Genomic DNA, 22,091 nt, shown 5'->3' with positions numbered 1-22,091 from the left:
GGTTTGGGGGCAGGTTGGTTCTGGCTTTGACCTAGCTTGATTTGGCTGTGCTCTGTTTCTCTTGCAGTGAAATATGAGGAGCTATACTGCTTTTCCTTCAATCCCAAGCTGGACAAGGAAGAACGAGAGCAAGGCTGGCTGCTGGTTGACCTTAGTGAAGAATACAGGCGAATGGGCCTCCCTGATAGTTATTGGCAGCTCAGCGATGTGAATAGAGACTACAGAGTGAGTGGCGCCATTTTAGTGGAATACAAACACTTACTTCTCATGAAGTTATTCTGTCAGTTAGCATGGGATCACCTTTATCTCTTCTAGATTTTGCAGCTCTTTGTAGATAGAGTCTGAGGGTCCTCACATCTTCTACTGTGCTGGTCCTTGCCTCCTCCAGCACTGGGGATTGAGCCCAGGCTCTTATGCATGCTGTACAGGTGATCTGCCACTGTGGCTATATCCCCAGCTCATTCTGGCCTTCTCTTTCCACTGCACCTAGAATTAGTCCCTCATACTCCTCATCTTCAGGGGTGAGCATTTGTAAATTCAGGACGGCCCAGTGGAGACTTTGTGGCAAGCAGTTGTTGAGAGAGCTGGCTGGGACCTCTTTCTCCCATCACGTCTTTTTATAGCACAGGGGACGATTAGTGTGGAAATCAGAGGGACCCTGATGGCAGTTTGGCACCAGCCTCTTGATGTTCTCACTGTATTCTCAATTGGTACATAAGGTCACCAAGAGGCTCCCTCGAGAGATGTGAAAAAAAAATGTGCCTATACTCCCAGGAAGGAGTGCCAAGTGAACCTCTTGTTCTCTCCAGTGACGAGCTCACAAGTCAGTATAATTCCTAGTCCTCCAGGGAGTTAGCAAGAAAAGGGAGATAGAGATTGGGGAGAGGCAGGGAGAGATGGTCATTCTTTTAGCTTAACCCTGTAGTGTATTTGTGGGTATGTATGCTAAGGCTCAAGCCCAGGGTTCTGTGCATGTCATGCAAATGGCATACCACTGGGATGTACTCCAAGCCCACTCTTCTGTCTTATTTTCCTTCCTTCATAGTTACATACTTTGACAGCCTCTTCTCTTATTTAAATAGTGCCCGTGTTTAGTGGCCATTCATAGTGACTGAATCTCCTCTTCACATTCCTGAGCCTTCGTTTTACAAGATTGTCTTGATGTATATTTATAGATACTGTTTGGCTTTAGTAACTGTTATTGTTCATGTAGCTACTACAAATACATCCCAGCATGTTATCTGACCATCAGAACTTCTGATTTATAGGTTTTTTTTTTTTTGAGATAGACTCAGGTAGTTCTGGCTGAACTCAAACTCATCTTACAAGGCTGGCCTTCCGCTCTTGGTCCTCCTGCCTCTTCGTGTAAAGTGGTGGGGCACAGAGTATGCTTCCATGACTGACTCATGGGGCACTGGGCACTGAACCCAGAACTTCTTACATGCTAGGGGAACACTCTTATCATCTGAGCTACCACCCAGCTCTAATCATTTATTTTAGTCATGATTTGTACTTTTATATATTGTTAATCTTTGTCTAAAAGATTAACAATGTAATCTAAAAGATTAACAATGTAACTAACTGTGTAAGATCGTTGGGTGGGTTTTCACTATTGTCCAGAGTATCTCAGAGATACAGATTATTTGAGATACAGTTGGTTTCTTATGATAACGAATCTTCTTTGTAATTATGTATAAACTCAGTAACGATACCTTAAATAGTCTTTGTGAAGTGCTGGGTTAGTATAATTGGACCTCTGGCTAAAGACAGCTTTTACACCAAATGTTTTAGCTGTAAGATGAGAGAGGGATGGGAAACCCAACTTTTGTAAGGAAGTCCTTATTCTTTAATTATACGACTGTCCTTGAGCAAGGAAGAAAAGAAAGTGAAGCACAACCAGTGAATAAGATTTTCTTGATGCTTCTCCTTACTTTTTTGCTGACTTTTCCCCCTTAGAATTACCATCACAAATATGAGTCATGCATAGTAACATGCACATTACCCAGACTGAAAGCTGTGTGTCACTTGTCATTTCTTTTCCAGGGTAATACCCAGCACAGCAAGCCTGGCCCTTTCCAGACTGCTGTGGCAGAAGAGGTGAAAACCTTGGGGATTTTCTGACTTGAGAAATATTAGAGGAATATCTTAATTTACAGCCAGTTTAGAAATAAAACAACAAAAATTGTCTTACATAGTAAGTTCTGACTCGTCATCCAATGAGAACATTTCATCTCAGTCTGCTTCCTGTGAATCTGAATTTAAGATGGAGAAAAATATGTATTTTCTTCACTTGCTTTATGAGTTGTTTTACACTTTGCACAAGTCCTTTCAAGTGGGTGGAGTGAGAAGAACTTGCGAGTCATACAGAAGATGTCAGCTGAGTCTGAGTGGCCTGCAGTGGGTTAGTCATGGTCATCTCTGTGACATTTGCTAATGGCAGCCTAAGTCTGTAAGCTTGGACCTCATTTTATATACAACCCTAAAATTACCTCTATTTAGATAAAGTGATTGCTGTCTGTCACAAGGTTAAAATTTTAGTCAGGCTGGGGATGTACCTCTGTGGTAGAGCACTTGCTAGTACGCAGAGGCCCAGGTTCAGACCCTGGACATTGGAGAAAAGTTGCTCAGTCTTTCTTGTAATATAAGTTATGATCTAAACCTCATATTTAATTAGACTTGTTGTTAATTTAATCATATTTTTAAATTTAAATAAATTAGAACTTCAGTTTCTTACAGCTAAGTCTTAACATGCTATATTTTATTAATTACTTTGTATTGCTCATATCTTCATTTGTCATAAATTCCTTGAAATAAGTTCCCAGGATCCAGATTTATTAAAAAGTGTTTCTGTGTAGTTGTTTCTTAGTTCCCAATAATACGTTACCCCAGGTCTGACTCAGACCCGTTGGATAGCATCTTGGATGAATACCAACTATGTAGGTAAATACATTTACTGAAAGGTTATACCCAGGTCAGCAGAGGGCAGTTCTGAGACTATGACCATCTCTGTTACTCAGTTCTGCCCCAGGTCTAACAGTAAGAGAGTAAGGACTTGATAACTGTTTACTGAATGAATGTTGAAATTACGGAGAAAGATTCCCGAGAGCAGGACCCTACCAAGACACGTGAGCCCTTAAGGCAGGCTAATTTATTTAGTGAGGACAAAAAATAATATTTTTAAATTCATAAACAATAGACAAAATTGCATTCACTAACAAGGTCAAATCAGAAGTAAAAAGGAACAGAAAATCATTTTTTTGCTCTTGTGAACTTTTCCCATTCTCTCTAAATTGCCCCTAAATTGATTTTTAAAACCAGACAGAAATCTCAGGCCGTTCCTAAGGAATTATAAAACGTGATGGCGTCAGTTCTGTTGTGTGATGCATTCTTTATTACCAGAGTTTGATTAAAAATCTGTGAACTAGTTATAAAGTGACAGCAGCGAGGTCTGGCGTTTTCCTCGTTTTTAGTGTGCAGGTCAGTAGAGTTCAGTGTGCCACATTGCTGTGGCATTGAACTCCAGAACTCAACTTGCAAAGCTGACACTTGGTGCCCAGTAAACAGTAATTCTGTCTTCTCTGTGCTCGGCCTGGTGTTTAGCATTCTACTTCCTGTTTCTATGCATCAGACTCCTTTAGATACTTCATATAAATGGAATTGTGCAATGTTATCCCTTTACGTGGCTTATACTGCAGAACTTAGTTCGATTTTCAGGGTGGCTAATATTGTTATGTGTATAGAAAACATTCTGTTCCTTCGTAGGCTAAGGATTTTGGGGGACTGTATTTGTTTCTCAGCTCTCAGGAACGGCGCCACCTCTGGTGAGGGTATGTGAATACCTCTTTGCAAGTCCGCTTTCTCTCCTGATGTAGTCAGAGTGAGGTTTCTGGAGCATGTAGTAATTGTATTTTAAAAGTTGTGATGGACTTCTGTACTGTTTTCCACTGTGTTTTTGTTGCTTCAAAGTCTTGCCAGCATATACAGGGTTCTGGTTTCTCTGCGTCTTTGCCAACATTTGTTTTCAGCTTTGCTTTAATGGTGCCTGGCCTAAGAGTTGGTGAGGTGATTTCTCAGTGTATTTGGTTTCATTCTACTGGCCCCTTAGTGATGCTGAACTTCTTGTCATGTGTGTGCTGACTTACTCTGAGTATCTTTGGAGATTTTCAAGTCTTTTGCCTGTTTTCAGTTAAGCCATTTGCTTTTGTTGATATGAAGTTCCTTATGTATTTTGGATAGTAAACTCACATGGAAATATATTCTTTCTTTTTTTTAGTTACCTTTATATTCTTTTGGTTGCTCCTTGGGTGCATAAAAGTTATTGTTTAGTGTAGTCTCTTTTTTTTCCCCAAGTGCTTATACTTTTGACATTGTGCATAAGAAATCAAAGCCAGATTTAATCAGAAGCTTTTCCTCTTGTACTTCTGTGGGAGTTTCGCATCCTGCGTTTGCACCTTTAATCTGGCCTGAGTTAATTTTTGTATAAGGTCTAAGGGTTCACCTTTTTCCTCTGGGTGTGATTTTTCTGTTTTCCCAATAATTAGATAAGAAAGCATGCTTTTCCAGGAATAGTTTCGGTGCCTTCATTGGGATTGCTCAGTTTATCTGTGGTCCCTCCAACATTGATCTGTTTGTCTTAATGCTAGGGTCACACTCTTTGGTTACATGTGGTTCTGTAACCTGCCTTGAAATTATGCAGCATGAATCCCCAACTGTTCTTTAAAAAAAAAATGTTTGGAGTATATGGAGTCTCTTGAGAATTCATATTAGTTTTAGATACATTTTTGTATTTCTGAGTGAGTGGGCATTGAGACTTTGATAGGCTTTGCCTAGGGTCTGTAGGTTGCTTTGGGCAGGGCACAGTTGGGTCTTCTACTTAAGGAATTCCAGCATCATCCCATTTGTGTCTTCTGGAGAAGTATTTGTAGTGTTCAGAGTAGGACTTAGTTTTCACTCAGGAACATTGCCTACTTGGAAAGGAGGATAAATTTCATTCTTTCAGCTCTGTATACGGCTGTTTATTAGAAGTTAAATGACACTGTAGCCCTGAGGGCATGATCATCATCTTCATCATCATCATCAACAGCATTAATGGATTGAACAGGTCTTTCAGCTTCTTAGAATTCTAGTGAACGGTGTTCAGAGTGCCATATACTTTAGCTTTGGCTGACAGGCAGTGCTCGGCGCCCTGAAGAAGCAGCATTCCTCTAAGAGAGTTTTATTCAAGACAGGAGGTTGTGCCAGACAGCTTGCAAGCATGGACACTGTTGACTGGGCACATGTAGGGGAGCTTTGGCGGACCCTCAGAGGGCCTGTCAGGGGCTGCAGAATCCTTTACTTTCCTTCTGATTTTCAGGAGCTTATGTGCCATATTTTGGATAGTCTTCCCTTGTACAGATTATTTTACTTAGCAATAAAACTTTTCAGTTGCTTTGTGTTGCTGTTATAGGAAAGTGTATATGTGATTTTCAGTTTACTGAAAACCTCCTTACTTCCTTTTAAAACTGGTTATTTTCAGCACACGGCAGTCTGGTGCAGTGGCCACATGTCTTTGATCCTTAGGCCAGCAGGAGGGGTGTGGGTGTGGGTGTGAGTAATAATGTTCTAGTAGCTTGCTTGCTTAATTGAGACAGATTCAGACACCAGGCTGCAATCACTGGGAAGTGCAGCATTCTGGTGCTTCATCCTAGCTGTCTGGGTCTAAATGAATTGGGCTGTATGCTCTTGGTGAGCAGGATTTTCTTTCAGGGTACCCAAACCCACATGAGACTGAGGTTATGCTCTGGACCTGTGGTCATTCCTTTTATGACCTTTTAATGGCTTGCTCCATGATTTTTAGCAGTCCTGGTTAAGGGAGTTCATGGAAGCTGGGAGGGAGAGAAGGAGGGAAGCATCCTGACAGAGCTGTTTGTAGCTTGGAGGCTTGTAGGTTTTTATTCCCTCGGTGTGGTAAGGGTGGGTGGAGATGGCCAAAGATAAAATATTACCCCCATTGCCACACCCATGTGGATTTTGTTGCCATGACTCCAAAGATGCTTGACTTCCAGGAAATAAACAGTTGTTTAATGAAGCCCAGGGAACTGCTATCTGATAGATTGACTGATGGGAAAGGCAGACACTGACAGCCAGCCACAGTCACCAATGCCAAGTGCTGGCATTTCTTTTGGCTTTGGTAGTTTCTAAAGTGCTCTGTCATGGGTGCTGTCTGATTTTTTTTTTTTTCCCTCCTCTTCTTAACCACCTCGTAAAGTACCATTACTAAACTATCAAGTTTTAGAGATTAGGAAAGCAAAGCATCCTGTGTAGTTTGGCTTCCTCAAGATTGTGGAGCCGCAAACTCCATGCCATGTGCTAAGTGGCTGACTTCTGATTCTCACGCCTAAGATCCCCTCAGGGTACCACCAGGTCCCGCTGCAACAGTTCCTGCCAGAAGGGGCAAATCTTTTCTTACCACTTACAAAATCAACGCACTTAAAGCTGGTGCTACCACATTATGTGGTAATGGGAGGCATACCACGAAATCCTATCTAGGAGTCTTCCTGGGAGAGAACCTGGGAGGACCCTTCTCAGGAAAGTGGGACCAGGCAGGCTGGGGAAGTGTGGAAGAAACTTGAGAAGACCAGTGGCATGGGTGTCCAGAGAAGCCAAAAGAAGTACACAGTGTGCCAGGGACACAGAGGTAACCTGAGGATGTAACTATCGTGGTTACATTGTAGGAGATTGTCCCCACACAGGCTGCCTGCCAGACACAGGCATCTAATGTGTCTTTGGCCGTTAGGATGCAGAATTACAGTTTGTACCTTTTTGGTGAAAGGAAGACTCACTTGTTACTGTCCTCCCCACATAAAGAAAAGGGACACCACACAGTCACAGGATGTTCGTGGTCATTTCGTTTTTCCTTCAGAATTACGTCACAGAATCAGCAGTGCTTCATTTCTCTGAGTGGCTTCGGGTTTCCTCGAAACAGCCTCCGTTGTAACTTGATTAGGAAAGCTAAGATCTGCAACCTTTAAGTATGTTGAAATGGGATTTCTGGTGGAAAATTACATGTAATGTAATGTGATACCTCAACATCCCTTTGTTATTTTCTGGTGACAGGTTTGTGACTCTTACCCCACGGAGCTGTATGTCCCCAGATCGGCCACAGCACACATCATCGTGGGCAGCTCCAAGTTCCGGAGCAGACGGCGATTTCCCGTCCTTTCCTACCACTGTAAAGAAAGCCATGTATGTCTCAAAGCAGACCTTTGTTTCAGCTTTGCCTTTATGTCTTAGTCTAAATGGGGATTTTTCTAGCGCACCCCTACCCTGTGTGTCTATCTGTCTTTGTCTCTTTCATTTTTTTCTGTGTGTATATTTCTTTAAATTCTTAGTGGTACATGAATATCCTGTGAATGGTGTGAGACAGTCTAGTTCCATGTAGAAACTTAACCTTCCATGTATATTTGGAGATAAACTAATGGTAGACTCAGACAGTACCTAAGTGTGATCAGCTGCGAGAATAAGGCTGTCCCCTCTGGAGGTGCCTGGCTTTGATCCTGAGATCCTAAAGGAGGCTATAGTACCAGCCATCACTTCCCCTCTCCTGGTAGTGGATGAGGAAGCATAGCGTGCTCCCACATTTTAGAGGAAACTTCCATGAAGCATGGGCAACGTTTCTACCCACATCCCAGTTACCAGAAGTACGTGGAGCAGGCATGAACATGCAGTCTTGTGGGTAGCCACGCAAGTAACCAAAATTTAAAGCTTTATCTCCAAGGAAGATAGGCAAACAAATTTGGAGGAATAACAGTGGTCTTTGCCATCTACTATAAAAATTATTTGGCTCAAGCCAGGCAAAAATGGTTGATTTTCATGGTTAATAGAGTTTTTTATTCAAAATTAAGTGATGCTCTGTGCGTGGGATTGTGTGTACATGGGTGTGTTTGTGTGTGAATGAATGTAATTTACCTACAGTCAAGGTAGAGCAGCAGCTGTCAGATGATACAGGAGGCTTCTAAAAATAATTTGAGCAAGGCAGCTTCACCACCAGGCAGCATACAGCCGTCTGTGTTGCCTTCTTCAAAAGAAAATACTCATTTGGTGGTGAGTTCTGTTCTTTGAAAGGATGTATTTTCATCCACTGTTCTTGCTCTATTCTTCCTCATGAGATGGGGCTGAAGACAGTTGACTTTTGCATGTATTATTTAATTCCACATATGTTTTAGGCCACACAGGAATGGAACAATGTTTAGAGGCAAAGGATGCTGTGATTCTTCTTTTTTAAAAATAGAATTAGTAAGGTTATGAGATTCCATGTTGTTATGCTTTAAATTGGGATGCCAGTAACATTCACACTTTGTAGTTTATTAATAAAGTGGGATAGGATTGGAATTTAGATGAGGGATAGAGGCTTATTCCTCCTTTCAGCAGTAGGATTGTGTATTTAGACAGTGAGCCCAGGCTCTATGCTACTTTCTTTTCAGAGAAAAATGAACCTTTCTTGGTTGGTGTGAATATCACAAGGCAAAGGTGTCGTACTTCAGACAGGATCCGGTCTTCAGGAGGTAGGCCTCAAAGGCGGGCCTTGCTCTGATGACTTTCATGATGAGTTTCGGATCTGAGGGTACACTCATCCCGCAACTAAATATATTGTAGAATCAGTGGTCCTCTGCACCAAGGTTTTAGCTGTTCTTGCAAAGGTATCACCCAGACATGTTTCTGAGAATCACTTCATCATGTTGTCACTCTGGAGACGCTGGCTGGGTGACACTGGAGCTCCCACCTTCACATCTCTGTACAGTCTGGTTGCAGGTGGAATAATAGTCGGGTTTGTGTTTTATAATGCTATTTGGGTAGCAGTATCTGATTTGGGTAGCAGTATCATGTTCAGATGCCTAAGTGCTTCTGGGTGAGGGCTTGTCCTTAAGGAAGTACCACTGCTGAATGCGGATTTCTGTGGCTAAGTGGAAGTCGGGTGACGTGGCCTATTGTCATATAACCTGTCTGTAGACTAACAGGAGCCATGTTGAGGTTGTTCTGGGAGCAGTGAAAAGGGGGTACTCTGGGAGTCAGGCCTTTTAGTATTATGATGTGGGGGTTACCCTGTTCCTGCAGGAGGTTTGCTGATGTGCTGTTACCATAGGCTGGTAGGAACTGAGGCCCCATAATTAGGTGAGCAGAACAGTTAAGTGGTGTGGTGAGAGCTTGCCTCAAGCTTACCCAAAAACCAAGGGCCTCTTGGTTTTACCAGGTATCAAGGCATCCCATAATATTAATTTTAAGCCAGTTTCTGTATGTGGGCCTTGCGAAGCCGTTCTGCCCCCTACTCCTCTGGTATCAAACTGCTTTATAGGTCATGGTTAGAGACTTTGACTTATGAATGGCATTCTGGGTATGGTGTTTCCTGAGAGTCACTTCATCCTTTGTTCTCTGGTATTATGTTAGCGTTTTAAAAGTCTTTACTTTAAATTGTGTACAACATGGTCTCTTAGTTTCACAGCATAAATTTCCAGCTGGGCAGGCAGAGGGACTCATAAATGATTTCTCTTCTATTAAGACACATTTTCCTAAACAGTACGGCTTTCTTGCTTTCTGCTTATGCCTGCCTCAGATGCCTCCTTGTTTTACATTTCCCTGTTACTGCCCTGTTGAACTTCGACCCTGGCCATAGGCCCCAGTTTCCTTGAACCACAACAGCGATTGCCTGTCTGCTGCTGAGCTGTTCTGGATTCCTCTTAGTTGTCAGACTTCTCAAGAGTAAGAGAGGAGTATGGTAGAGCGTGCCTCAGGAGTCAGAGGCAGTCAGAGTTCTGCGACTTCCAGGCTCGTCAGGTTTATAAAGTAAGTAAGGGTACACTCTAAGACTCTGTCTCAAAATTAAAAAAAAAAAAAAAAAAAAAAAAAAAAACCAGAGAAAAATCCAAACAAACAAGCAAAACCATCTCACCTCCTCCAATGACAGCATTGAAGAGTATGTGTGTGTGTGTATGTGTGTGTGTGTTATGTATATATGTGTGTGTGTGTGTGTTATGTATATATATGTGTGTGTGTATATGTGTGTGTATTATGTATATGTATATGTGTGTGTGTGTGTATATATGTGTGTGTATTATGTATATATGTGTGTGTATTGTGTGTGTGTGTGTTTTCTAGAGAAAACATGCTGAGGCCAAGTTTCTGGATCGATGCCCTTGTTTGCTTATTGTTGTTATAAAACAAAAACATACACTGAGCAAAGTCAGCCCCAGGGAGGAAGAGTAGAGTATTTATTTGGCTTACAGATCACAGTCCATCATTCGGGGAAGCTAAGGCAGGAACCTGAGTCAAGAACTAAGACACAGGTCATAGGAGAAAGCTATTTAGTAACCTACTGCCCATCATTCTTTTATACAGTCCAGGAACACCTGTCCAGGGGGGCACCACACACAGCTCTGAGTTCTCCTACATTAATCATTGATCAAGAAAATGCCCCATAGACATGCCCTCAGGGCAGTGTCTCGGAGTTGGTTCCTCAGTTGAAATTCCCTCTTCTCAGACATGTCCAGGTTTCTGTGAAGTTGACAGAAGCTAACCAGCAGGTTTTGAAGACAGGAAAACCGAGTTTGAAGTCAGAGTGGTGATCCCCTTTCGTGGTAAAAGACGTCTGCCTGTATGCAAGACCCTAAGCAGGCGATGGACTGGCGGGAGTATTAGAGTTCTTCCTTCCAGCTCCTGGAGAGTGTTTCCGTGGCCTCTGTTTATCCTTCCACACAGCAGATCACATAGTGGATGGTGCTAGTTTTACAGGTTGTATGACACGTGAATTAGTGTCAGCAATGCTATTTAAAAAAGAACAGGGGGATAAAATCACAGCACAGGAAGAGAAAATAGGCCGGTAGCTCAAGCCAACTAAGCCAACATAGCAAAGCCATGACATCCACACTTAAAGAACCAGTGTAGATTTGTTCAGTCAACATGCATCTTTTCAAGAGGTTTGTATGCACTTTAACTGTTAGAAGCTAAACGCACATGAACACAGGTTTAAGGCTGAGTGTTTATCTCCCCTCCCTTACACATGGCTGATCTATATATCATCCGAAAGTACAGCATCACGCTCTAGAGTTCCCCTAGACACCAGTGTCTCTGCATGGGCTCGTCCCTCACCTAAAATGGTAATGTTTGCATGTGCTCTGCTCACACCCTGCATACAGTTCAGCAGCTCCCGATTGCTTCAGATGCCCAGTCAAGGTAAATACTTGCTACAATGGGCTATTTAGGGAAGGCAACAAAATGTGATTCAGAGTCAGTTCTTTTAGTTAAATATTTTTTGATCCATGGTTATTTAAAACCATAGCTGATTAAACCCACCAGTGTCGGACCAGGTGACTGGAAAGAGAAATGGAAAGATGCTTGTATGGTGTCAGAAACGTAGGTCAGGGAAATGGTGGGGCGTGCTGAGATGGGGTCTGAAGAGACCCCTTGTTTCTAAATGTCCTTTCTGAGCAAACGTAGCAGTAACCTGGGCTATGAAAATGTGACCTTTAGATTTGATTTTGGGTGTTCATGATTCTTTTAAATATACTAGTTTATTTAAAAAAAAAAAAAGACAATAAGCACTAAAATTGTTTCCCTTGTCTTGCCACTATTAGTGTCTTGTAAGTTTCAGGAAAGTGATTTTTTTTTCTGCTTCCAGCAGTGAAAAGAAACAATATTACTGAAAAGGAAAGTAGGCTGCTTAGTTTTAAATTCGTGGTGTGGCTCCTACTTAAACATCTTCACATGTTCCTAATACCTTACACAGAAAGCTTACCCAGGTAGCAGGCTTTTCAGCTTGGATTAAAAATAAACATATCTTGATTTCCATAAAAATTCATTCCCATTTTCTGATGTTGGTGGGTGTGGAGTGCAGGCTAACCAAAGGCTCCTCTTTCTGGGGATGCTCCCAAAGTGTTTCTGAAAGTTCTGTGTTGCTGTGGCCTCTCCCCACAGGCCTCCATCTGCAGGAGCAGCCAGCCCCTTTCTGGCTTCAGTGCTCGGTGCCTGGAGGATGAGCAGATGCTCCAGGCCATCAGGAAAGCCAATCCCGGAAGTGACTTTATTTATGTCGTGGACACGAGGCCTAAAGTAAGTGTCATCATTTTCATACTTGTCTCCGCAGCCCTGAGTCCTGAGGTTGGAAGGAACCAAAGCTTAACTGATGTCAACCATTTGCTATATCTGTAAAGGGTTGTTCTTGGTGTGCTCAGACCATGGAGGCACCAAGGGGCTGCTCTCTGTTGCATCTCAGCTCCTGAAGGGGCTGAGTGTGCCGAGTACATTTTATTTCCCACTTTTAATATTGTACTGGTCACACTGTAAATGGTTTACTGCGTAGTTTTATAAGTAGTATGGCATTCGAATTAAATGTTAGCAGTGCTATTCAAAACAGGATACAAGGGAATAAAAATGTGACAAAGAAACAATTGCTTAGTAGATCAAGTCATTTTAAAATTGAAACCATTAAGAGGTGCTTACTGCCATATAGCTGGCCGTAGGTGTTTACAGACATAGTCTTCACATCATACATGATGGGTCCCTGCCTTTCTAATAATCTTTCACTGCACAACATAGATCATATCTTCGAACCAGGGTGAAGGTCTGCACTTGAAAGGTGTGACAGTCTTTAACTTCTGCTGTCTTTCAGTTTCTGCCTCTGTCTGAGGCTCAAACTCTTCTTCTGACCCTGACTTCCCTCCTCCCTGTATCTTTTGTGTATGGTAGAGCTGTTCTGTATTTTCTGATAGTTATGGCTTCTTAGAGGATATTTTGCAGACAAACTCAGGATGGGGAGAGAAAGCTTTAATGAGCGTAGACTGGAAACCCTTTTCCTACCCTACTTTTCCAGCTTTAAACAGGGATAAACAGATTGACCTCTTAAGAGCGGGTGATCTAAGTTGGGTCCGTGTAGTGTAAGTCCTCATTAGAACATGGCACTGTAGGGCCAGGCCTTGTCCATATTTAAAGCCACTTAATCCTAAGGATTTGGTTTGAAGGGTATATTTACTACTCACTTTTTTTACTCTTAAGTGATAAGAAGTTGACTCTGATCCAGGAAATAAAAGTTGGGTACTACTCTCTTCTCAGGTAAAAGTATGTGGTTTGTAAAAACTGCTTCATCTTAGTTCTCTCTCTTTCTTTCCCTCTCTCCCTCTCTCTGTCTCTCCCCCTCCTTCCTTCCTTCCCTTCCTTTCCTTTTTTTTCATGACTATGACCACATTGGTTGATGGATCCCGCCCCTCAAGTGTGTTAGTCTTCCTGGGTCGCCAGGAAACTAAGTGGTTGTTTGCCATAGAAAGTTTGCCTGGTGACATGCAAGTTGTCCTTAGTCCTTGCCTGCTGCATCCACATTTATTTCCTAGTATAATAAAAAAGATAAAGGCTTAGCTGGCTGCTCACAGGATCCTGATACTTGGTCTTTGAGGGGAGGTTAAGTATACACAGGAGGCTCCCTAGCCACCCACCCAGATGAAGACCTGAATTGTTCACTGATGGATTGGTGATGGGCCACAGAGGCAGTGATAGCCTCAAATACTTACTGAGAAAAGTCTGCTTGGTCACATGCTGTTGCTAGAGATTGGTGCATTAACATATGAAATCAGGTCAGATTTGTATTTGTGGAGGTCTAAAGCAAGGAGTGTGTCACCCTACTTCAACCTTGCCTGTGGCTTTGTCAGATATTCTGGGATTCTGCTGAGTTTGCAAAAATGTTCAGCGCTTTCTCATTTCACTCTTGTAAGAATCCTGCAGATTAGGAGATGTCGTATCTTTTCCTGAGTAAGGTCTTAGCTTTAAAGAGGTTAGGTTATTCACCGAGACCACATAGTTTAGGCACATTCAGTCAAATACAAGTTTATTTGACATCAAAGCCAGTGTTTTTTCTGTTTATCAAAACATCTCTAGGGGAACCTTGTTTCCACTTCCAGACTCTAGAGGGTTGACCACCTCAGTTGATCACACACCCAGTGGAACCAGAGACATGGCTGAAGAGCCAGTTCCAGGCTCAGCCAAAATCACCTCAAGACCAAAGGAGCAGGAGGGGCTCTAAGAGGTGTACTGTGTACCTACCAGCTGTGGAGGAAATGTGAGCCCTAAAGGCAGGGGTGAGGTTGAGACTGTCATCTGCTTCAGTAGTGTTGACCCTGTGTCATGCCTCAGCTCCAAGGACTGCTTTGTGGTTGTGGCCTTAGCATCATGGCGCCAATGGTTGTTTCATTGTGTAACAGGAAGTCATAGGGTATTTCTCTCTTTCTCTGGTAATGAGATAATGTCTGTTCACTGGGTCCCATGCAGGTGACATCTTCAAGACACAGCTATGAAGAAGATTAGGGTGCCTAAAAAGTGGGAACCTGGGACCTTATTTCCTGGTCATATCTGCATAAAGTTTGCAGATGGTCATTGACAGAGGAAGGAGAATGGGAGAGAGATATTTGTGGTTTTCGACAGGTGAGGGGACAGCCTTCAGTCCTGTTCTTTGTCAGTGCAAGGATGGAGAAATACCCTTTGGCTTAGTTTGGACCTTAACAAACTTGGTAAAGCCTGGCTAACACAGCATACCTATACTGAAGGTCCCCAGCGAGGGGCGTTGGGTTAGTGGTAAGGCTGCTGATCTAGGCTCGTGCCGCAGTGGATCTCGTATGTGAGTGAAAGGTGGCACTGTGTACTTCTGGGAGCCTACATGTGTGCCTTAGGAAAGTCACCCTTTAGATACCTGTACAGAGACAGCAGAGATAGCCAATCAGTATTAATCAGAAGCACTGTCAACCAAGAAGACAACTGTAATTGCCTAGCTTTGCAAAGAGCTGTTTATGTTAACTGCGTTCCTTCCATGTGGCCCCTTCTGCCAGCTACACAGAGCTAACAGATTAGAAACCACGGGTGGGAAGGGTCCTCATCAGTCCACAGAGCCTGGGCACAGGGAAAGAGACCATTTTGTATCACATATGGGTTGAAAATTTAAATTAGCCTGGACCAAGATTTTATATTTGAATATAATCCTGGTACTCTTAAATATGCGTGAGATGTCACTAGAGGGTGGAGGGGAGATTCTGACAAGCTCATTTGTAGATAATACTTGTAGGCAATAAAATCATCTAGTACTTCCAAGAGTGTGCCACAGTTAAAGTTAGTAAGTAGGCCATAGCAAAATGAGGAGAGGAAAGGACCACTCTTTAACACCTACGCTAGGCTCTGGCCCATTCTCCTGAAGGCAGCTTTGCTCTGTCCGTCTGTCTGTCTGTCTCAGTCTGGAGTACCTTTTTGGATGTTTATTATTTCTAAAACTGTGTTTCTGCTTTGAAAGTTCAGCTTTTGCCCCATAAAAAAATAAGTGGAGCTCCTGAAAAAAGTTTGTTTGATAGATTAAATATCGCCACCTTCTGTTCGTTATGTGAAGTACAGATTGACTTTCAAGAGGTTTTTCTCCTGCTTGCTTTTAAGAAAAAGTGCCCGTCAGTTCTCCCATTTTAACTTCTCAATTATTTAAAGTGTGAGCATGTGTTGTATATGTAGAACTGTAGTAGTAAGAGTACTCTCCTTGTTACATGTTATGCATGGTTAGAAGAGTTAGGGGGGTGAGAAGGCTGGACCTTGAATTTAGATGCAGTTCATGTAACATAAGGCCTGTTGTGTTTGTTGGTTTGTTGCATTTTCTGAAGCTCATTACAGAGCTTTAGCCACACCTGCTCTGAAAATACTTATGTAAACAGTGACTTTTTAAAAGAGCACAGTTCCATGAGAGCAACATTCGTATATAATTTCTGGAAGAAAAAAAAAGCCCATTAAAATATTAGAACATAGAGTATCCCTTAAGACATATGATTAAAGTTTTTCTTGGTTATGGCTAAAGCCTTCATTCTTAGGAATGTGACTTGCTTGTGTAGACCAGGGTCTCGTGTAGAGCTGACAGCCCCCGCAGATGTCAGAGGAGCTAAGCCAAGGAGCGGGAACCGGCTTGCTGATGAAGCAGGGACTCCTATGGCAAGGGCTTGCTCTCAGCTCTGGCTGTATTGTGTTCTTCCTGATTGTCTCATTCTCATCATCTATGGTCCTGACTTAACATGTGCTTCCTGTGACTGTGAAAGGCGACAAGAGTGTCTGAAGTAATGTTGGTTGTATTCCCCTGAAGCTTGACACTCCCTCTTTTCCTTCTGAAATTGTTACCAGATGGGCGTAGTCTGCAGTAACCTTAATTCTTCTTAATGAATGTAAATAAATACCTCAGTAAGTATTAACGGTGGGTGGATGCATGAGCATTTGTGTAGCTTACACATATGTACATGTAGACGTGGGGTGTACGTGAGAGAGAAGGGGAGAGACAGATCAGGGTTTGTGTCTTTGGTACCTGGTTGTATTTCACAGCATGGATATGCCATTGTTTATGCAGTTATCACACTGATCAATTCATAGGTTTGCAGTTTTCCTGTTTATAAAAACATTTGTCACAGACATTCTTCATCTATATGTGCTAGGACCTTTATTTTTATGAGGTTTTTAGAACTAGAAGATCTGTGCCAAGGTATCTTAACTTAGCTTTTTAAACTTACCTATTTGAAGGACTACTTTGTACTACACACTTAAAAGCAGATCCCACCTCCCCAACCCCCATTTGGCTAGTCCCCTAGCCTTTGTGGCCCAAGGAAGATAGTGGTCACTGAATACTGTTCTCCATAAGTGGTAGCCTGCTTAGTCATAGTGGAAGAGAGGAGCATCCCCAGCCGTGTATCCCTGTGAGAAATCTTTCCAGCTTGGGCAGGACTTGTCTGATCACACTGTGCAGTGTTAGAGCAGTTTGGCCTTAATCTGTTTCTTCAGCATCCATTAGCATTGAAACCAGTTTACACTGACATCCCAAGGTCTTACCTATAAAGTTACGGTTACAGAAGTGGCAAAAGCTCTGATGTCAGACATCTGGATCCTGTCTGGATGGGAAGGAGCACCCTGAAGCCTAATGGTTAGAGTTCTCTCTTCAGTGGTCCTGCTGAAAGAAGGTTCAGCTGGGCAGATGAGAAGGACCATTCCTGCCTAACGTTTCTTACTTGATGATTCCTGCTTGTTTCTCCATGTTATGGTTCTGGCAGATAATTTAATGCACAGCTTATAGTAATAGCTTTCTCTATAGATACTCCTGCCAGTCAGCAGGTTTTAATGTATAGTGTTAAACTGGCTCTGCCACAGACTTCCACATCAGGTCAGCACCCCAACAAACTGAACTGACAGAGGCATCTCCAGAACTTAGGAAATACTTTGCACTAAGAAAATGTTACCCAGGCCAGCACATGAGTGCTCGTGACCACAAGCTCAACCTCTATGCTTGCACTGAGAGCTCAGTACAGTGTTTCAGGGGTTCAAACTATATACAGTATGTGTCTACATGTCTTTGCAATGTTTTCCTAAGTGGTTGTTCCAGTGTCCTGAATGTAACTGATGACTGTTCTGTTTTGCTGACCACTGCAGCTTAATGCAATGGCAAATCGGGCTGCAGGGAAAGGCTATGAGAATGAAGACAATTATTCCAATATCAAGTTTCAGTTTATCGGGATAGAGAACATCCATGTCATGAGGAACAGTCTTCAGAAAATGCTGGAAGGTAAACCATTTCGTTATGCACAGCATTAAAAGAATAGTTAAGTGTTTTGATGCCGAAATGGAATAAGATAGTCTTTTGATTTAATTTTTTTCCAATGATAACTGTTAAATAAGTGTGGTAACTTTGGGAAATGTGTTAGGGCTGGAAACATTGTCATGTTGCAGTGATTCTAAGCATGCTAACAGTCTCCTTGTTTCATCCAAGCAGTGGAATCAAGTGGTTTGAACATTTGGCAGTCAACCATATGTTACACTCTACACTGGCACTTTTATAACCTAGATAAAAGTCCGTCCCTCCCTCCCTTCCTCCCTTCCTTTTTTCCTTCCTTCCTTCTTCACTTTCTTTCATTAAAAGACATCTGGAAAGAAAGTAGTCCTACCTTTAAAGCAATAACCCAGTGTTCCTGCATGGAAATCAGGTTCACAAACTGTCCCCACATTGCCAAGTGATAGGTAGGTAGATAGGTAGATACATACATACATACACAGATAGATGATAGATAGATAAATAGATGGTAGATATATAGATACATAGATAGATGATAGATATAGATACATAGATGCACAAATAAATAGATGATAGATACATAGATAGATAGATACATACATATATACATACATACACACACAGATAGATGATAGATAAATGATAGATACACAGATAATAGATGCACATAGATAGATAGATAGATAGATAGATAGATAGATAGACAGACAGATGGATAGATAGATGGATGAATGGATACATACATACATACATACATACATAGACAAATAGATAGACAAATAGATGGGTAGATAGGTGTTGGTCTAGATCCTCATGTCTAAATACCAGGAACTACTGGCACATGCAACTCCCCTCCTGAGCAAGCATTGTGAGGACACATAAGGACTTACATATTCATGTGGAGAGGAAAGGATGGCTCATGCTATGAAAGGATTACTCTTGTGTCTGTGTATCCATTAGCAGAAAGTATACTTTGCATTCAAAACTTGCTTCATTACTGATTAAGGTCTACCTGATCCTGAAGTCCCGTGAGAGATCCTGTTGCCTCCAAAGGCAAGTGGGAAAAAGGAAGATGCCGAAGCCACAGAGCTTCACCTTGCCTGTGAACACTAGAATGTGTTCACAGTGAGGAGAACGTGCACGGATGGATGGGGTGGAATCTGGGGAAGCTGGTTGTCTCTGTAGGATCTGTGGAGTCTGCAATGGAGCGGGACAAGGGAGGAGCCGAACTGCTGTGCAGGATGCACCTCTGCCCTTGGTTACTCAGTTCTCTGTTCTTTCAGGACAGCAGTGTGGCAAGAACCTAAAGGTGCCCCGGGGAAGTGTCACAGAGAGACCCAATCTCTTTGTCCTGCATCCCCTGGTTGATCTTAGTCACTCTGGGACTTGGAACAAACACATCAGTTGTTTCTCTAGGATTGTGCCTGCAGGGAAATGAGGGGATTCAGTTATCACTTATCCAGTTTGTTTTCTACATGACATTTGGTGCCACTGGCTGCAACACTTTAAAATTTGGTTAAAAGCTGTGGGTCTAGCTCAGTACTGTAAGGCTTCAGGGTAACTTTTTAGCACTGGGGTAGATAAATGAGCATTTAAATTATTAGAAGAAGCCAATTTCTGCATCTATGACAACAACAACAACAAAACGTAGCTTCCAACCCTATGTTCATCCTCTTTTGAAACAGTTTTCTTGTCTATTAGGTCAAAGTTCTAACAATTTAGGTGTATTTATTTGACTTTCTTAAGCATCTAGAGACTTCTTTGTCCTTGCTATAAGTAGTGCATTGCCTGTAGAAGAGTGGGCTAGCCCAGCTCTGTCATTGAGAAGACTCCATTGTAAGAAGAGCGCACCATTCTAACAGTCATTGGGGAAACTTCACATTGGCACAATTTGCAATTTGCATTCAGCAGTTTCATAAGACAGTTTTCCAGATCATTACTTTTCTTCTGTACAGAAAGTTGTTCCTAGGAATATTTATGACATAGGCCTCTGCCTTTTCTAACATAGAATTCTGCCTCTGTCTAAATTACCCTGTATTTGGTTTTTCAACCCTTGTCCTCTGGTCTGTATTACTGCTTTTTCTAAAGGACAAGCAAGCTGACTGATTTCGGGAGGGCAGCTCTGTTTCACATGGGTCACGGAGCTGCTGCATAACCCTCTGGCGGTGTGTAATTGTAAGCAAGGATGGCTTTCTGGATGCCTCTCAGGAGTCTTGACCAATGTTTGGCTACCTGTAAACAGTCTGAGTAAATCGTAAACCACTGGTGGAGGCTCAGCTGATGAAGTGATGCATGCAGTAAGACCTGCCTTCTAGGGCTTTCTATTTCAAACAGGGAGAGGTCTTTGGCATCACAGGCTGGGAGGTGGGGCTAATATGGCATCACAGGCTGGGAGGTGGGGCTAATGTGGCATCACAGGCTGGGAGGTGGGGCTAATGGCATATTCCCCCATGGCTCTTACTTTCTTCAAACTTGCTAAAGCATGGTTTGGGATATTACCAGAGGAGATTATGGAATGGAAAGTAGAATTATTTGTGTTCTGCTACCACCAGTGTGTAGGAAGTTCTGTCTGTGAGTAGGAACTCCAGGACGTTTCATTAAAAACAGAAATTTAGGAGCAATTCATACTCTCTGTAGGTCCATTTCTTGAGGTCAATATACATCGACTTAAACTCTAACATACAGGTTGTCAGTTACCTACTGAGAAGAAACGTGTGTTTCTGGTCCACGGAACAATTCTATAACTTAATTGCTTTTCACAGTAGCTCCCCTTTCTCTCACAGAAACAATTGACTTCTCCTTTCCTTCTTCCCATCTCCTTACTTCCTTACCTTCTTCCCTCCCTTCATCCCTCCTTCCCTCCCTCTCTTCTTAGGTACCCCCCATCAGTTCTATTGCTTGAATTCCGAAAGAATCTTATATCGGTGGCTATTCTGTATCTTTGCAGTATACCACTTAGTCATTTAAGTAAATACTGAGCAACAACTAAATGTGTGTGTGTGGGGGGGGGGTGTGCTGGGTCCTTCTCTTCTTCCCTTCCTTCCTTCCTTCCTTCCTTCCTTCCTTCCTTCCTTCCTTTCTCCTTTCCTTCTTCCATTTTTTTTTTTTTTTGGAAATGGGGTCCTGCTATGTATGTAGCCCAGGTTGGGCTTAAACTAGATATTCTTATACTTCTGCCTCCTGAGTGCTAGGATTATAGTCATACAAGTACTTTCACTTAAGTGATTCTATCTGATTTTCACAGCAGTGTTCTATAATGCATGGCATTTGTGCTGTGTAAGTAAAGAATGGGTATCTTAGGTCAACTGAATTGAAAAAGTCATAAAAATTGAATTTGCTCTGATAAATTTCAAAGAATCATTTCTCAGTTAAAAAAAAATCCAGCACTATAAAGAAGGTGGTAAAATCATTGCACTGTATATTTCTGTAGCATTGAATTAGCTTAGCAGGGTGTGTACATTTTGCATAGTGATATGTAACTTCTAGAATAAGGCTTTAAACAAACCCACGCTCAGTTATGATAGTAGAACTTTGGAAACAAGATAAATGCTCAACAGTAGTAAACTTATTTAAACAATTTGTTCTACATTCTTGATAGAAAATGTAGGTAGATGAGTAAGTAAGACCTTGTAAGGTGAAGTAAGTAAAATAGCATTCCTCTTCTCACCACATGTGAGTCCTGTGTATAAAGAACGGCCAGGGAGAACTCAGGAATGGTAGCTGAATTAGTGCATGAGGATGGTGGGTGTTTTTCTTCTTTCCCCTCTGTATTGACAGAGTATGTGCCCTAGTTGGTTTACATACTCAGTGAGCTATCCTCATTATCTCCGAGTTTCTGTGTTTCAGGATCCTAAGAATGTTCTGAGTGTAGCTGGGGACCTAAGTACTTCTTGAGGATCTTACAAGGGCCTTGAATGTCAGCTGCCTATATTCTCATTAGGAGGCTCAGGCTGGGGATGTCTGCTCCTGGGGTCAGGCTGTTGGGAGAATTCACTTCAGGGTCCCACATTTGGTTAGCCAGAGGCCACCTCCTAGTCTTGTGGCTGCCACAATTTCCTATGTGATCTTATGCATCAACTAATGACATGTGGCAACTTGCTTCTTCAAGCCAATTGCAAGTGTTTCTCTCCAGTCCAGGAATCTACTATATTACAGTTTGCAGTGCCATTTGTCAAAAGCTTACTACTTTTTAAGGGCTGGGTAGCTAGACTGGTTTAATCAGAGAGTTCTAGGTTCAGAGGGGAACTCAATATGTAAGGTGGAGCATGATCAAGGAGGACCTCTGATGTCTACCCTTGATGTGTGTGTGTGTGTGTGTGTGTGTGTGTGTGTGTGTGTGTGTGTATTCACACACTCACCAAGATCACATCTGGTTGGGCAGTTTCCATTCATCCTAAGAAGAGGTTATTGTAGTTTTCATTATGCAATTTTCTTTGTTCAAGATTCAGTATCTGTTAGGGTCATGTAATAGAGGAAGATTTGAATGAAGTACTTCTTATTAAAT

The 22,091-nt window shown here is 42.3% G+C and overlaps 1 protein-coding gene across 1 annotated transcript in view; it reads left to right on the top strand.

The window, feature by feature from the left end:
• Mtmr7 (myotubularin related protein 7) overlaps positions 1-22,091 on the top strand; it is an 88,851-nt gene that overhangs the window by 43,605 nt on the left and 23,155 nt on the right. Inside the window, exons 4-7 of the mRNA XM_034520410.2 lie at positions 68-225; positions 7,096-7,224; positions 11,947-12,081; positions 17,449-17,581. Of these exons, the coding sequence (XP_034376301.1) occupies positions 68-225; positions 7,096-7,224; positions 11,947-12,081; positions 17,449-17,581 (555 nt within the window). The remainder of the gene's footprint in view (positions 1-67; positions 226-7,095; positions 7,225-11,946; positions 12,082-17,448; positions 17,582-22,091) is intronic.

Source organism: Arvicanthis niloticus, chromosome 16 (genome assembly GCF_011762505.2).
Source record: "Arvicanthis niloticus isolate mArvNil1 chromosome 16, mArvNil1.pat.X, whole genome shotgun sequence".
NCBI lineage: Eukaryota > Metazoa > Chordata > Mammalia > Rodentia > Muridae > Arvicanthis > Arvicanthis niloticus.
Note: the sequence above shows the minus strand (reverse complement) of the source record. Positions and strands in the feature narration are given on the sequence as shown.